We start from the raw sequence: 17,879 nt of genomic DNA, 5'->3' as shown, positions 1-17,879 counted from the left end.
CCTTGGAGAGAAAGCAAAGAACAAGCACTGGCCATTAGGCAGACTGGCTTGCTGGGGATATCACAGTGTAAAGCAGGAAGCTGTGCAGACTTAAAGTGCCCAGTCGGAAGGGAGTGGAACAAAGCTCCCTTCCCAGATAGGCAATGGGTGGAGACCTGAAAGGGCCCTCTTGGAGTGGATGACAGAGAGGGGATACAGGTGCAAATACCCTGAAACTGTGACAACCTACTTTATTCACAATAAAGCAAAGGGGAAAAAACAAGGGCACAAAAATAGCCACATCAAATCAGACCAGCAGTCCAGTTCTCAACAGTGGACGGCACCAGAAACAACAGGGGAAAATGCAAAAAACCCTTCCTCCCTCCGACTCAATGATTATGGAATATCCTACTCAACTGATTTTTTTTCCCTTTGTCATATTGGCAATTAATGTATACTGCGAGAATAGTCATAACAGATTCTCCCTCTTCGCACTCTGAAGAGCAAGTGAGCAGCTTTATTCTACAACATTTGGGCTTCCTTTTAAGTGGACGTGGAGGCTACAATTTGACACACATGAAGCAATCTAGTCCAAATACAACCGAGCATGGTAAAGTTTGCACCCAAGAGAAACAGGAACATTTTCTAGATAAGCAGAACATAATAGCCACTCTTGCCCACTATAACAATATGGATCTTAACACAGAGACCATGCCAACATAACCCCAAATTGCCACTCCTTTTTCTCTAGTTATGGCCAAACTCCCTAAAAAACAGTATGCATGAGCTACCTCCACAAAACCCGTTAGTCACAAGTATCACTTCAAACCTGACCGAGTTTTAACTAGTTGCCTCTTATCCCAAGAAAATTATTCTGTAAACATTTTATTCATACAAGCTGCAAGACTATTTTATAGAGAACACCAGACTGAGTTATAAATTGTAGTAATCTAATTAACTGAAAGCTTCCAAGTCAGATATTTTGCACAATATAAAGTATATTAAAACCTTTGCCAAGTAACTCTTTGTGAAGTACATATTAAAGAGTCACTTGTCAGAGATTTGAATTTAGTTTTTGGACAAAGTAAATGAATTATGCTAAAAATAAATTCTGATTCTAACAACGTGCACTACTTGGGAATTCTACATGTAACATAATAATGATTTAAAATAACCTCTGTTCTGTTTTAACACTATTGCATAAGGTTATTTTAATAAAAACGATTCCAATGAAAGAGCAGTTAGTAATGAGGTGCTGACAACTGAATCTACGTTCAGGGATTATATTTAGAGTGCCAAGTCCATTTTTACAGATGCGCTAGCTAGTGATCCAATAGATGTTCTTCATGCATGTAAAACTAATATATTTTGAATCACTTTTTGCAGGAGAAACAGATAATATGACTGAAAATGTTCAAATACTTTTAAATTGTATTTTCTTCCATTTGTATAAAATGAGAAATGGAAATTCTGATACCATGGAATGCCAGGAATTCCCTTGCCTCTGAATGTTTTCTATTTGCAAGGCCACTCTTTGGTACATGATCCTCTGACCTCTCGCTCGTTCTCTGGCCTTACATGCAGTTACCTAAGCAACCTCTCAACTTGGAATTCATTCATCTGTAGGCTGTGAAGCTTCTCTGCCTGTTTAATGCAAAGGGATGGTTTTCAGAAACCAAGATGATTCTTTCACTAAATGACACAGCAACCACAAATCTTCATATGAATTTTTATTACACTGATCTGTTAAAACACTTTTTCTGCCAATCCAAACTATTCTAGTAACAGAGACCTAGAGCCCACAGAATAAAATAAATAGATGAATTCATCTAAATCAGACTCCACATTACAAAGTTCTACTATTTTAAATTTGTTAAGCATCAGCGTAGCTCCCACCGACTTCAATGGAGGTATTCCAGTTTACACCAGTTGATGATCTGGTCCTGTAGGCATAGAATGGTTGACATTTATATTTTCTTTTCTCTCCTTACTTCAAAGTTGTATATGTCATTACTTCAGTACAAACTAAGATTGAAAACTACGGTCTTACTTTTGCAGACCTCATGCAAGCCTAATCTGGCTGATTGCAGCCATTCTAATAAAGTCTAAAGCTCTTACTTCAGACTTTTTTGTATAACGGTTTCCATACTCAGAGTGATCTGCTAAGAAGACCGAGATAACCATTCCTACATTGCCAAGGTCATCCATCTTCTGGAGATCCTCTCACAAAGGACCAGTTGTATTGCTGCCTCCCACAGAGTGACTAAAAGACAGAATTTTGGCCTACACCAAAATCTCTGAATTTTATTTGGGTTTATGCAGGTCTTCAATATTGACAGTCTACTTTGGGGGAGATATTTCCTATTTGAGCAATTGTCTTCTGGTGCCATCATCCCCCAGGCACATGTGCATGCTTGCATGCATGCACGCACAGACACACAGGAGTGTGCGCAGCAATTTAAATTTCACTGCTTTTGGAGGGACACATTCTGTACTCTCGCTGTGGCCCCAGCACCTGAGGAGCTTGGTCTCCCTGCTGCGGCTCCGGGGCTGCTAGAGCTCTGTGCCCTCACCAATTATTGGGGAGGGGGCACACCCTTGCTTGCCCCCCCTCGTGGACACACAAGGAAAGGGAGAGGCTTCCACACAAAGACGACAGCTGAGGGATGTTGCCACTTAGCAAAGAGATGGTGGATATGAGGCTATGACTAAAGCGTAACTCCTTTTTATCATCATTTTTGTATTTTCTAGCCTCGGTGAGAAGTTTCTGAAGCCATGTCATGGCCCCATGTCAGGAATATAACCTGCAAGTTTTACCGTCAAGTTTTATTTCCTTCTTCTCAACTGTATATCTACAGCTTGGACAAAGTTAAACTATGAACATTTCATATTCTGTTGCTGTTTCTAGTAATTAAAAATGGTTTAACACTTATTTTGTTTAAATAAATACATTAGGGGAACAACTTAAGCCAGGCCTGAAAAATTCACTCTCCCACAGTGAATAGGAATCTTTACTGATTGAGTACCAAACTTCTCCAGAATCTATGCTTTTTAAAATAAAAGAAATGAAGAGATTAGCAAAGATTTCCAACCACCAGAGATGGGACACTGGATGGGGAGGGTTCAGATATTACACAGAATTCTTTCCCAGGTGTCTGGCTGGTGGGTCTCACCCACATGCTCAGAGTCTAACTGATCATCCTATTTGGGGTAAAGAAGGAATTTTTCCCCAGGTCAAACTGGTAGACATCCACGAGGAAAGGTTTGTCTTCCTCTGCAGAGTGGAACAGGAGTCACTTGTTGGTTTGCACTAGAGCAAATGGTGAAGTCTCTGTAAATTGAAATCTTTAAATAAAGATTGGAGGACTTCAAAACTCAGCTAGAGGTTACGGGCCTATTTCAGGAATGGGTGGATGAGGTTCTATGGCCTGTCACATGCAGGAAGTCAGACTAGATGATCATGATAGTCCCACCTGGCCTTAAAGTCTATTCTTCATGGACAATTAATACCTTTCAAATATGAACTGAGTAAAAATCAGTGCAATGCTGTCTTCCAAAATCTGAAGACAGCTCCAGTACCTCTGCTGCTGGCTCAGAGCTTTGCAAACAAGTGAAAACTGTTCTGCTTTGTTAGTTTTTACTGATGCTATTGGGAACCCTCTGAGCAGCTATGAAATTGACAAGAATTATTTCAGTGTCACCCTGGTCTATCTTGGGAAAGCAATGAGCACCAGTAGGTCAGGTACTGGAGCTATTCACTGGGACCTAGAATCCATCAGATGTTGAGGGAAAGTTTAAAAAAAAAAACCATCCACAATCATCATCATCCTCACAGATCTGAGGTTCACTTGTGGTGAAAGAGGCAAAATGCTCCTTTCTCCCTTCCAGCGGCCAGAGAGGATGGGAGTTTCAAACTGAATAGAAACCAACTAGCCAGAGGCTACAAAAAAACAGTACTCCTGAGAAAAGGTCAAGGGACAGCTTCCCAATAGGAATCCTGCAATGCAGGCCCCATTGCTAGAGGGTAGGAATGGTGACATGCCTTGACTTGCCACTGCACAGAAAACCCACTCATTTTATAAAACAGAAGATTAAATTAGGTGTCTAGTAAAAAGGATGTGGGGTATAGAGATGGCTGGAAAAGAGGGGGAGAGACCAATTATTAGGTATTTTATAGTACCCACTAGCGTGCTAAGCACTTCACAGGAGACAAGTAACTGCCCCTTACAAGGGTCTTCTTCCAAATTAGAAATGAGAAGTAGGGAGAGGTGATGGATTTCAGGGAGAATAGTGGAGGGACAGAAAATACAAAGGAAGAAGCAGAAAATGTGGGGAGTGAAGACGGTAAAAGAATGCAGGGAAAAAAGAAAAAAAGATGAGAGACACTTGAAAAAAGTGTGGTAAAGCTATAGAGGGAAAGAAGACCTAACAAAAACATGAGAGATGTAGGAAGCTCTGTATTAAACAAAAAGGGAATTACCAATAACTTGGAATTAAATAATTATTTTAAAATACAGAAGTTGTGGCAGTGCAGTATTTTGCAGCCTGGCTAGTAGGCTTCGTTTTCAAACCAGTAGGTGCCAGATAAATGTTTCATACCCTGAACTTGAGTTTTAGTCTGTATAATTTGTAACAGCAGACACTGAAGCTTGAGTTTGTATTAGAAACCTTGAGAGACTCTTAATCATACTTCAAAAAAACTGCAACAAAACCAGTTGCCAGCTATGAGGCAGACCTTATTTTCCTTTCCAAATATTGCTCCCTCATCCGAATACGCAGCTTTCATTTGTTCTTCCCATCAGTTTATTATATCATCATTTTCTCTTTTGAGAGAAAGCAGGTTTATTCTACTGTATGGGCTTCTGAATCACCCTTCCACTCACTCATATTTTGGTATGGTACTAGAAGAACCAAGGAAAAATTCCACAGTATATAAAAAGGCTGATATGGACAATTGCATTTTGGAATTTTTATGTCAACTTGAAAGTAGCATACAAAGTAGAGTGGGAACTAGTCTTCAAAGAGGACCTCACAATATTAGCCACCTTTATACAGAGAGTAACATTATACAAACAATGGTGCCCATGTTGGCTGCTTAAAGGAATTTTGTAAGCGTATGAACCCCTCCTGATCCCCTAAAGTAGGAACCTGTAAAGTGTTGCCACACCTGAGCAAGGACTGCAAATATAAAATGTCTAAGGAAAGAACCCCAAAGAACTGACAAATGAAATAGAATTTTCAAGCCAGGTTTACTAGTAATAAAGAAGGGAGAGGCTGGTTAAAGATAGATGAAAAGAACTGGATTTTTTCCATAGCTCTAGAAGAAATGCTGCTACAGTCCACAAACAGTAAGAAGAATCTTTAAATAGCTTACCACTTCTTTGTGCATAGACCAATAAGTAGGCCTTTAGGAGGGACATCATTTTTCTTTTTTAAAGTCAGAAAATCAATTCTGTGACATGCATTTTAATCAAAAAGAAATACAACTATGAAGCACTAAAGAGCATAAATGCATACCTATACTTTTATTCCCTAATTTACAAGAAGAGACTACAGCACACAGGAAGGACAAGGATTTGCAAATCTAACTGTTGATTCAGGGTGCTTAACTTGAGATGCTTTGAAGGGCCCTGATTTGCAGAAAGCGCTGAGCACCATCCCCTTGGGGGAACACTCAAAATCATTAGTTATTTTTGAAAATCTTGGCCAAAAAGCCAAAGTTTATTGATAATATATATATTAGGAAGGCATATTTTCCATTTTCTAGAAGGTCTGAATTCAACTGATTGTGTCGTTTGTATATTGCGCGCGCACACACTACATTTGACCAGGTAAAGTTTTTAGCAGCTTGGAGTTAATAAAATCACTTTTTCCGAACAAGAGGTTAAGCAGATAACTGGTCTTGCTTTTGAATGAAATATGCTCTGCATTTCAAACACAGTATTACACCTGGAGACTGCACAGGCTGCTGCATACACTAGGAAATTACAATAGTTATTTAATCAAAGAGTTTGTATGGTTCCATTGGCCAGCTCAGTGGCACAGTGGTGATGAGTTCTGGTTTAATAAGGGATATCATCTTACAGAAGATACAACTACAGATAAGGAAGTTAATTGCATCTTTATCCTGTGTGGACACCTGCTGCTCTGTCAGTCCAGGACTTGTAGGAAACAACAAACAATAGAAAACATCCTCCTCCCAGATAGACAACGCATGATAGTACTGGATACCACAGACAGTAGAGGAGAGACGTAAATCTCTTTATCTGTCCAAGAAAAAGAAATCAGCAACCTCCAGGCTTCAGTGGCAGGAATAAAATCTCATTTCCTTCCTATCGAACCACTTGCAAATAGGTTCATCTGAAAGAACCACCAATTCTCAATAATCTGATTGATTTGGCTTCCATTCTTCTACTTCCAGTTCATGCAAGCTATGACAGTCAGCCTGTCGCTTTTACTTTAGATATATATGGCTTTGTTGGACAGACCCTGTTGTTCTAGGCACAGTAGGAGAGCTCATTTCATGACTCACTTAGGCTTTTGATTTTGAGCCACACTGGAGGTTCGGATATATCACTATGGTTTTTCCTGTCACTTTCCATGGGGGGAAATTTCTGGAGCAGATTAAATATTGCATTCTTTACCACCTGCAACTCCAGGAAATTAGTGTTATATTGGGATTCCCAGAATAACCGTTTGTTTTGAAACACTGAGGAGCCCATCTGTATCCCTCACCCTGATACGCTGGCATTAGTTGTTATTCTGATTACTGGTAGATTGGTGAGAGGCTTGCCCTTCAGTTTGCAGTGAACAGATACCACATAAAAGGATAGCTACACTGATGAAGGAAGGGTCAGAAAATATCTTGTTTCTGGTAGTTCCAATGACTGGTGAGAAAATTCTCCAAAGACAAAGATATGGCCTTGGGCAATGCTGCTATCACGCTGATCATCCAAAGGCGCTGGTGAGTTGACACTTGTTAGAGTGCTGAGAAATCCTCTGATGAGATGTTGAAACCTACTGAACCTTTCTACGAGCAAAGGAACCAGAAGCCAAGAAGCACTAGCAGAAAATGGAAGTGGCCCTCTTCAATTACAAAGCACAGGTAGTCCTAATAATGAGCACAAAGGAAAATTACAGTTAGACATCCTTAAGGTCTATGGAACAAAGCCCTGAAGAGGTCAATTTTGCCACACTGTCCAAAATTTCCATTTTTGGGTCTTAGGAGCAGATTAGGAAGGTAAGATCATCAAGTCTAAAAGACTATTTAGATAATGAGTGTACTAAGGTTTCAGGGCTATATGGGATTCACAGCCACCCTGGACTAGAAGTCTGTTCAATATTTGTGTGGAGCAAACAGATGATGGGAGATTAAAAAGGATTGAGAGGCAGAGAATGGGCACTGGTTCTAGGGCCCTCCTCCCCTACGGTTCTAGACACTATCGGATACATAAATATATAAATGAAAGCCTGCCACTTTAGTAGCCAGGCAGTGGGGGACCACACTTCAGGCATTTTTGTTCCCTCTGACTGACCAGGTACTTCCTCCTGGCAGGCATCTGACTTTTGATAATTGGGAGAGGCGGGAGAAGCTGCCAGAGAAATCCTAAAAAGCCAAGACCTGTCTCTGGAGAAGAACCTCATATGGTCCACAGAGTCATCCCACTGCAGGGAGGGAAGAGGGAGGAAGTGACGAGTTGCAGGAACACAGATCTGAAAGGGGAAGCACCTTTGATTTTAAGATTTGGGTCTGCTGCAACTTCTGCTATTGCTGGGAAGAAAGAGCTAAGAGAATTCTCTGCTTTCTATCAATCCTTCGGTAATGACCCCTCTCACTCTCACTCTCACACATACACACCAGAATGGTTTCTCAGCTAGTACAGGGATGGAGGCTAACAGGGCCATTATCCTGTCTGGAATCAGGGTAGTCCTGAAGGAGAACTCAACAAAAACCTTAAAGTTGAGGCAGGACACTGGTTTCCAAAGATGAGTGCAGTACCTCAAACCTTGCAGCAGGGGGAACTGTCGAACAACTGAAAAAGTCACAAAATGAATCTCTACCCTCCAATGCAGGAGACAAAGGCAGAAAATCCCAGCAGCACTGGACTAATGAAGCACCAAGTCTCGACAATGGATAAAAGAGGAAAAGACCAATACAGAGAGGAGTACAAACTTATACATAGACATATATTTTACATTTAAAGGAGCCTCACCCTCCATCATTCTAGGATATTTTCCCCTAGTCCTTCAACAATAATATTCAATTAAGCATGATCTGGATTTTATTATATCATCATCTAAGGAAACAAGATATCATCAACTTGCCATGGAGGTAATTTAGTCATTCTAATTATGAAATAAAAATTTTCATTCAAAAACACAACAGTTCTGATTTACCTTCTGAAAACCAAGGTTTTTCATCACAAGACAAAAGAGAAAAAATTACAAAGAGAAACCATTATCCAATATGACTGTTAAAGTTAAGTGTGTCATATTTATTCAGTATTAAAGAGAAATAGTGCATCACATTTTTTAAAAATTGTGTTCAAGAACACTTATCAAAAGGACAAAGCATGTATGCACAATATCTGAAACAATGCCTTGCCACTGGAAATAAGGTTTCCCTCCACCCCTGTATTTTTTCTGTTTTCCAATGCAGGTAGAAAAAAAAAACCCACCAATGTCTTTTAATGGTTGTGCTAGTTGCTCTTTTTCTTCACTATGCAAGAACAATTAAGCTTATCTTAATTAATTTGCATTATATATGATTGTTGGATGCTCACTTTGACATATTACAGTAGTACTAATATAGTCTCTCACCAATAAGAAGCCTAATGCATTAAAAAATGGTACTCTACTAAGATTTATAGGTGATGCAATGTTAAAGAAAATGAAAAAATAAACATAGGCAAAGAGTCTCAATAACTCAGTGTTAATTATGTTCACTGGTATTTATTAAACCTCAGTTGAGATCAGGGACCCTTTTTGATGTGCGCTGTTCAATCACATAATGAGACACAGCTCCTATCCCAGAGAGCTTACCATCCAACACAGACAGTGAGGGGAAACAGGCACAAAGAGATGAAGTGACTTGCCCAAGGTCACACAGCAAGTTGATGGCACAACTAGAATTAGGACCCAGGTCACCTCACTTCCAGACCAGTATCCTATTCACAAGGACTATCATCATTAGTGTGCTCAAAGCTTTTAACAAGACACTTAAAAACAACCAGCGCCCAAAGAACACTGACCAGAAGCCATCTTGCACTTTTGGGGCCACATGCTGCCCCAGATCGGCACTCACAACTGCCTCTGAGGTTATGAGGAGTTCGATATGTATGCTGCATGACCCATGATACCGTTATCATTTGTAAATATAATGAAAGAGTTGGGGGGGGGGGGGGGTTAGGCAGTACCTTCTTCCTCGTTTAAATTCTAAGAAGTATTTTTTGAAAAATGAAAATTTACAATTACAATACAATTACAAGATCAGAGTATATATCCAAACAAAAATGCTAACTGTTTAAGACAAAATGAACATGCATGTATGCACCCACACACCATCCAAAGATAATATATGCCTAAAGTTAAGCAGGTGCATTATTATTTTTAGGAATGAGGAAGAGACATACCTTCAGCTTCTGAATATTCTTTGAATGAGGCACTGACAAAAAAAAAAAAAAAAAAAAAAAAAAAAAAACACCCCACCCCACCATACTTTCCCAATGGATGATTAAGTTTCCACTGCCAGTGTTTTATATGTGGGAAAGTTTTGTAGTGTATCGTATTTTAAACATTTGGTCTGCACTTCCAGGTTTACTGAATCGCACACCCATGAACAAGATCACCATGTTTTCAGCTTGTTATTTTTACCAATGCAAACCCAGATGATTTAATGATTCTAACTGCTTTGTCAAAAATGTCTAGACACCTTAGCTACTACTGGCCATTGAATTGCTTTAGGCACAGCAGTCCAAATGTTAAATGTATTACAGTATGTTTTTGCATTTTCATGGACAAAATGTTTATAGTAAGTAGCTAATAGCCCATTTCATGTTTTATAAAAACTGTTTATCTTCTGCATAAATGTCTGGCCCTTTACTGAGCTATATTTTACCACCAAGCTGGTCCAAAATGTATACATAGGAGAAATTTACAAGCTCTCAAGTGTCCCCCCCTTTTTTTGTGGGAGAGGGGGGGAGAAGAATAAGGGGGGGGGGAAACAAGCTGTATTCAGGAAGTCACTTATATATGTATAACCAACATGATATTATAATTTGGCTAATCTGATATTGAACACACATGATATAAGATATGGTTGAGTAACAAAAGATACCATTTAAAGAAGCTTTTCATAAATTTCCCACATTTCAACACCATGTTAGTCAGTATTCTTTGTTCTTATTCATCACGATCTAGTGGTTAGGACATTAGCCTAGGTCTTGTGAGACCTGGGTGCAAGTGCCTGCTCTCCCACAGACTCCATGTGACCTTGTTCAAGTCACTGAGCTTCTCTGTGCCTCATAATACAGCACAGGATGTTGTGAGAATAAATATATTTAAACCTAGAAGGTGATCAGATACTCTGGTCATGGGGGCCACACAAGGATCCAAGACAGACAGGCACTTTTTTAATTAAGATAAATGGCCAAATTCTGCCCTCAAGTGGACAAATAGTTCACAAGTCAACAAAACCCCAGATATCCAACCAAAGAGGGGACAAAATGTCCCCACAAAACTGCCATTGTCTTTAACGAGAAAAGTAACTGAAATGATCTGAATATAAACACGACTCCCAAGTATTCTATAACTCATCTAAATGGGTCATTAAATATCAGCCTTTCATTTTTATCTGCATCTCCAACTGTTCCCATCATACCATTATCTCACTCCTATTGTACATTCTTTGTCTGAAAGAGCAAGGCTTTTCTGCTTAAGAAATATGGAGAAGCACACAGTACTGATCCAACACGGATGTCTTTAGCTCTCAGTCCATAAACTTTTTCATTCTTTAAATCGGAAAAGTCTTGGGCTCTTTTCAAATATTTCTTGATTAGCAGCCATTCCTGCTGGAGCAGCAATGTGTCCATAATTATAGTAACGCCACATTTGTTCCTCCAGTTTTTTTTTGTACTAGTAATACTACTAAAATTGAAAATTCTAAAAAAGCAATTCTTGAACTTTTTTCCTCGTCAAGAGATCACCTTCAAAGTATAACAACTTAAGCAACATATGGCATTTAAATTTTCATTTAAATCTTTAAAGAAGCCCATTATTTCCTTAGGTTTAAGAAAAGAACCCTGCTTTATTTCACCACACCAGCCATAAATTATTCATTAATTCTGTTTGCTAACCCCGTAACTGAGCCCAGATGTTTCTGTTGGAGAAACATTCCTGAAAAACGTTAAACACAGCAAGCTGTGTGGATACAGCAGACGTTTCTCCTCCTCCTCCCCCACCACAATATATTTGAATATTAACTCAGAAAAAACCCACTTTTAATTATTTGAAAATATTCTGAATATAGAAGTCAGCAATTGTGAAATGACATTGCTTTGGCACAACTGTTGAATCCCAGACCATTGTGTGAAGAGCCCCCACTCTGCTCACTGCTGTACCACATTAAATTACTAGTCCTTTACAGAGATGCCATTATCTTCACTACATACAGTAACTGGAAAATTTACAAGCAAAGAAACACTTCTTGCCATGCATAAATTGCACTTTATATTTGCATGCTAAAGTTTTTAATTACAACTGACATTTTTGAGCTTGCTATCCATTGGCAACAGCTATTTTGATGAAGGGTGAGATCACTCACAGCACCATCAGCATGGGAGCTCATTGTCAAGGATTATAAATCAATTTCAGTACTGCAGAAGAGTGTAGCTATTTCACATTGAGCAACATTTATAATAAAACAGAGCTGTGAAGAAGAAGAATGGAAACTGGTTTACAATAGTTAGACTTCTCTTCTGTCATGTCGCTGATTCAGCATAATGTTCTAAACTGGTGTCAGAAATGCCAATGGTAATTGAAAACAATTTTCAATTACATTTCATAATTTATAGAAATGATTCAATAAATTGAGCCCGAATGATCCAGAGAAGCATTCTGATTGGGGATGTGAACTTTTTTTTGGGTATGTAGCACTTCTCCAGTTGAGAGTGATGTGGAGATACAAATGTAGTTGTATAAGTAACACAAGCACTTCTAGCTAGCTACAGAACAAACAAAAACAAGTAAAATGTGCTAATAGCCACCCTGGAATCTGCTTTACAATAACCCTGGGAGGTGAGGGGGAGGGGGAATTGCAATTTAAAAGGGCCAGGCCTTTTCTGCCCACAGCCCCACCCACACTTCTGCCACCCCCACCCCCCTGTACCCCAGGCCCCACTGCTTGCTGCATCATTCTCTCTCCCCTCCCCTCCTGCATTCACTCACCACTTGCATCCTTCCTCCCCCACTTGCCCCATCCCACCGCTGCTTGTTCTGTTCCTCCATCATCCCCCCACCCCTGCACTCAGCCCCTCTGGCTGTCGCTTGCCACCTGGGGGAAGGGGGAGTGTGGAAGAGAGGAGGGGGACTGGGCAGGGTGGAGAGAGACATGGCAGGGAGCAGATCAAGCAGGCCCGGTGGGGTCTGGGGCGGAGCAGGGGCAGACTGTGGGCAGGGCTGTGGGTGGAAGAGGCGGGACGGGACTGTTCTGCCCTGGGGCCTGGAATCGCTGTTGGTGGGCCTGACAATAACTCAGCCGAGCAGAGCTGTTTCCTAGAGTCTGAGGAGACCACATTCTTACAGCGAGGCTCAAAAGGCCAGTTAGCATCTTGGAAAATGGTTGGTAAAGCTCCAACAAGTGGTTTCTTTTAGCTAACCCGATCATCAGAACAATAACCAAAGAAAGTCCATCTAGCTGAGCAAAGGTATCCCCTCCATCCCCTGAAGAAGAGACTGAAAAAATGTACAGCTGTGCGTTACTTCAGAAGCTGAACCTGGCAGCACCTAGCTAATTGGGGTGGGAGTTGGGAGAAGGTAATGCGCGCAGAGGACCGCTATAAAATAAAGATTATAGGCTGAAGTGTAGGAGATCTGGATGTCCTCTGCGAGATATCTGGGCAGGAGGACTCAAAAGTTGTCATCCCAGAAAGAACAAAACACACTTGATAGCCTCTCCCAGAAAAGAATTTTCCAGCATGAGGTGGGGATGTGGTGGAAAAAGGAAATAACCTAATACACTGGTTCCCACCATAGGGCTTCAAGAGCAGTATGCTGAGCAAGACTGGCATAACTTTCTAAGACAAAAATAGTTAGTGAGCTTTCCATTTTTAAAAACAAGAGCGAGACAGCAAGAGAGATTGATTGATTAATTGATTTTATGCTCTGTTTTCATACTGTAATGGAATCAGTAGTAACACAGCAATTCACAAATAAGGAACTACATCTAGAAACTGAAATTTCAAGTTGGTGCATTATATAAACAAAAATAAAATATTAGTTTTGAATTAAACACACAAGGCAAATTCAAGTGATTTCTTTTAAATGTCACTGTGATGTTTATGTATTATCACAGAGTGGGATGGCCTTTAAAGAAAGGTGAGCTTAGCCCTACCCGTGCCTAAAACAGCTGCCTCTGCCAGTGAGGTGTTTGAAGCTAGGGATATGGTGATAGGCTACAAGACACTTGGTAGCCAGCAAGCAGTTCAGTAAGGGGTACAATCAGGTTCCTGCAGGAGACAAGACCTGGAAGGGAATCTCCACCCCCACTAGGTGGAACACCTAGCTGGAGATACTCGCTATGTGGGAGCAGACGTTTTGTGAGGTAGAGCTTTAGGAAGGGCCAGGTAGCAGGATCTGTTTTGATTTATTTTGGACTGTTTTAGTTTTAAAAAATAAATTTAGCCTGAAGAAAAGAACTGAAACCCTGCCGCTATCAGGAGCTTATTTCACCCACTGATTTACATGTGTAGGTATGGATTATTATTTCAGAATCTATTTGAATAGCACTAAAACCATAATCTTCAGTATTTCTGGACATAAAATTTTTGTTCTCTGCTCCTCTCCCACACTACACACAAAAAGTCCGCAATTTAAAAAGAAAAAGGAAAGGAAAAAAAGTTTTACTTTGGTTGTGCCAAACAGCCAGGTGCTATAATACTGCAAGTTTCATCTTTAGTCTTCAGTGCAGTGAGTTCTACCATATTAACCATCACATCATTTGTGTGGCCAGGAAGTCTGGGAAGCACAGATAAAATCTTCTCTGCTAGGCTGTCACCATGATGACCAACTGCCCCTGGGAAAAGATAAGAAAACAAGGAGTCAGATACAAACATGGAAAAAACAGTATCAAGAGCAAAAATCCATCAGATTTCTAAGGAGAGGAGATTAAAAATGTTTTAACACAAAAGACTAACAAAGTTACTTTCTATAAAAAAAAAGCCTGGGACTAGCCAATGTTAAATTAGAAAGATCAGTACTTTTTAAAAGAATTTTTAAAAGTAGGATTTAAATTGTCTTTCTGATTTTAGAAATATTTTGGGTTTTCAAACAAGAATCTAATTCCTTAGCTAAGGAATAAAGTGGATAAGAAAGTTTCCAGTGATTATATTAAAAAGAAAAAAACAAACAACCCCCCAGAAACTGGCACCACATTTTTCTTACCTAAATGAACAATGGTAAACTAAACTTCCCCTTATATATAGGCAATATGCCTCCTCCCAGGAGTGTGGCTCTGCATGACTCCTAATGTAGGCCTGTGCGTCTCTGGCATAATCTGGCTCCAAATGTCTTTCCTTGTGTTATCTCTGACCAGTTCTATTAGCCTTCATTTGTCCAGAATTTATCTCATTTTATTATTCCCTAGCTAAGCTCCTAATTTTTCTTGCTCCTTTTATTATTCTTGTTCTTTCTGGTGTTAACAGCATCTCCCAATTTAGTACCATCTGCATATCAGTACAACTATCTACTACAGATCTTGGAAGAAAAATGTAGGAATTCATATGGAAAGGGCAAGGATCCTGTCCTTGGACATGTGATACAAACTACGATTTGTAGCTCAGTTTTGTAATCATCCCCTTATTTTGACAGATAGTTGCCAAGAAATGGTTCAAAGAGGAGCCACTTCACAGTTAAATTATTACAGTTATGAGTAGTTTTAGACTTCTACTATAGGGATTGACAGCAGTTGAAAATATTTCAGACAGGATCAAACAGTACTGTGTTCGGATATAGTTTGTGAAGAGTCTGGCACTTATTAATTAAGCAGACTGCTATATCTAGAGTTTTTATGGTGGCATTCCTGGATTCTTCAGCAGTCAGTTACAAAGTGCTACAGCAGTTTCAGAGAGGTCAGCAATCTATGATGGAATAACTTGAATGTTTTTTTAATGCTTAAAACAAAGCAGCACCCAGTTAATTTAGTGCAGGGATTTGACAATTCCCATGCTTAGAAGCCGACTTAGGCAGCAGCTCAAACCTTTCCCATCACCCAACATACTGTATACATTTGATCAACACTAATGGCTCAGGTTGCCACATAAAAAAATAAGGAAAATGGCTGGCTCTTTATATATGAGAAAGTACAGTTGTTAAGGATATCATTTTGAAACAATGCATAGTTCATCTTGCAGAGGTAATAATAGATCTTTAAGGCCAGAAGGAATCATTAGATCAGCTGGTCTGACCTCCCATACATCACAAGCCATTAAATTCACTCAGGTACAACTGCATCAAGCCCAATAACTTGTCCAGCAAAGCCTTTCAACGACAAACACAAGTATGTATTTCCTTTTTTTTTTTTTTTTTTTTTTTTTTTAAAGTGGGTTTTAAGGGAAATGGTTTGTTGCAAAAGGAATCTGGCAAATATTCCAAGTATAGGGCAAGGCATGAGAAAATGGAGTAAAGTTACCTTGCAGAATAGTGGCATCATTACGGTGGGAATCTCATGTCAGACTATACATTAGCTTTCTTTTTTGCTTATAACAAGGCCCTTCCTTTTTGGTCCTACCTCTTCCTTTCCTTCCATCTATATTAGGCATGAGCAGTTTGCTCTCAATTCAAAACATACAAGTGAGCAGCAGGCCTCAAATTTATTATAGAAGAGACCAGGGTTTAAGATCTAATTTGGAACAAAAATAATTTGTAACCACACAACGATATTAACACCTATGATTTTGCTCTTTTATCTGCTAGTCAACCAGGGAATGGGATGGGGGAGAAGGAGCTCTGAAGGCCACTTTAGGCTTCCATCACTGCAGTTACATGTTCACATGTTTCTGAGATCTGATCATCAGATTTGTTCTGGGTGCTGGAATAGTTTAATCCAACCTGCTTGTGTTCAGTGGCTGATTTTAAGTCCTTGCCATTGTGAGAATTCTTATTTTACAGAAATATTTTATTCAGACGCAGACAGAGATGTCTGCTTCTGTGGAGATAGGGAAATATTTTAGAGGACAAATGCCAATTCTTCTATCTTAGCGTCAAGTCACTGTTCCTATCTGAAGTACTGGAGGTGGTGGGAGAACTTTGTTCATAGGACTGTGACCTATGCTGTACCTGGCTCATGGAAAAATAGTGAAGAATCACCATTGGCAGAGATTGTCAATGCTTTCTTGAGGGAGAGCAGATTAGTGGCTTCTGTTTTAAAAAGTACATGTATGGCTGCTGCTCCAGAAACAATATGGCCAACTACAGCTCTATACTAATCTTTCATTCTCTTTTTTTTAAGCTTATTGAAAAGGTGGTGACAAAAAAACTTTTGGTATCTTTTTCCTTCAAATCTCCTTGAACCTTGGAAGGCAGGGCACTAACCAGGCACAGACATAGCAGTTTGCATTGGTAGATGATTTTCTCCTGCCAATGAATGCATATCAACTACCCATGCCAACAGTGTTAAATATGTCGACTTTCTTTGAGCATGAGATATTGCTGAGTTGCCTAGAGACTACAGTTGGAGTGTGAGGCGCTGCTCTTGCATAACTTTGTTCTGTTCTCTTGTTGGCCATTCTCAAAATGTGGTAACAAGCAATTGCTCCTTTTTTCTCTAAGTGTGCTCTCACGCAGTTCTTTGAGATGGTAAAAATATAGATGAAGTGTTCTGATAACTAAAAAGACAGCAGTTATCCATCAGAGCTTGAAAAATTCAACGGTAAGTAGGAAACTTTCCCTAAAGAGTAGGGGACTTAAGCTATCAATTTCTGTAAAATCTAAACTTTCATTAAAGAATATTAAGTTCGTAGTTCTTATGGTTAAGTCTATGACCTACTTAATGTGAACCAATGAAGAAAGACAGATCTTGTACCAATGTTACTGCTAGCAGATTTCCCAAACCTCAGCATGACATTAACATCACTCATGTCAGTTTCACAGTTGCTGTTCAGCACAGTGTGAACAGCTATGAAACTGACAACAGTCAAGCAAAGATACACTTAGGAGGACAGATAATTGTACTGAAAATATTATAGCACCATAATGTATACCAATGGTGCATCCTCACCTGGATACTTAAGTTTTGGTATAACAGAAATAAGATGTATAGAGAAGACTAATGAAAATTCTTGATAGCATAGAAAGAACTCCTTAAATGGAGAGATTTGAAACATCAGGGTTTTGTTGTTGAGCGATGAATAAATGGGTAGACTTCAGAAGTTTACAACATAATGAATGGCATAGAATAGGTCAATTTTGTGCTCCTATCTATCCTTCAGAATACAAGAGCGAGGGGACAAAATGAAATTAATAGGTAAATATCAAAGTTATAAAAGAAAATTCTTTTTAAAGATCCCATAAAATTAACTTCTGAAATTCACTGTCACAAGGTACTGAGCCAAAGATCTTAGCAGGACTAAAAAAATTAAGTATTTATGAAATTAAGAGGATCTATAGTTATGATATTTAGAATATAA

General features: G+C 39.4%; 1 protein-coding gene across 3 annotated transcripts in view; it reads right to left on the bottom strand.

Annotated features, from left to right (window-relative positions):
- SCFD2 (sec1 family domain containing 2) overlaps positions 1–17,879 on the bottom strand; it is a 303,157-nt gene that overhangs the window by 282,776 nt on the left and 2,502 nt on the right. For all 3 annotated transcript variants that reach the window (XM_067531266.1, XM_067531267.1, XM_067531268.1), the window contains exon 2: positions 14,101–14,269. In XM_067531266.1, coding sequence (XP_067387367.1) covers positions 14,101–14,269 — 169 coding nt within the window. The remainder of the gene's footprint in view (positions 1–14,100; positions 14,270–17,879) is intronic.

Source organism: Emydura macquarii, unplaced genomic scaffold (assembly GCF_026122565.2).
Source record: "Emydura macquarii macquarii isolate MOO-44397 ecotype Brisbane River unplaced genomic scaffold, CSIRO-AGI_Emac_v2 contig_3128, whole genome shotgun sequence".
NCBI classification, from domain to species: Eukaryota; Metazoa; Chordata; order Testudines; family Chelidae; genus Emydura; species Emydura macquarii.
This window is presented reverse-complemented; position numbering and strand designations above follow the sequence as displayed.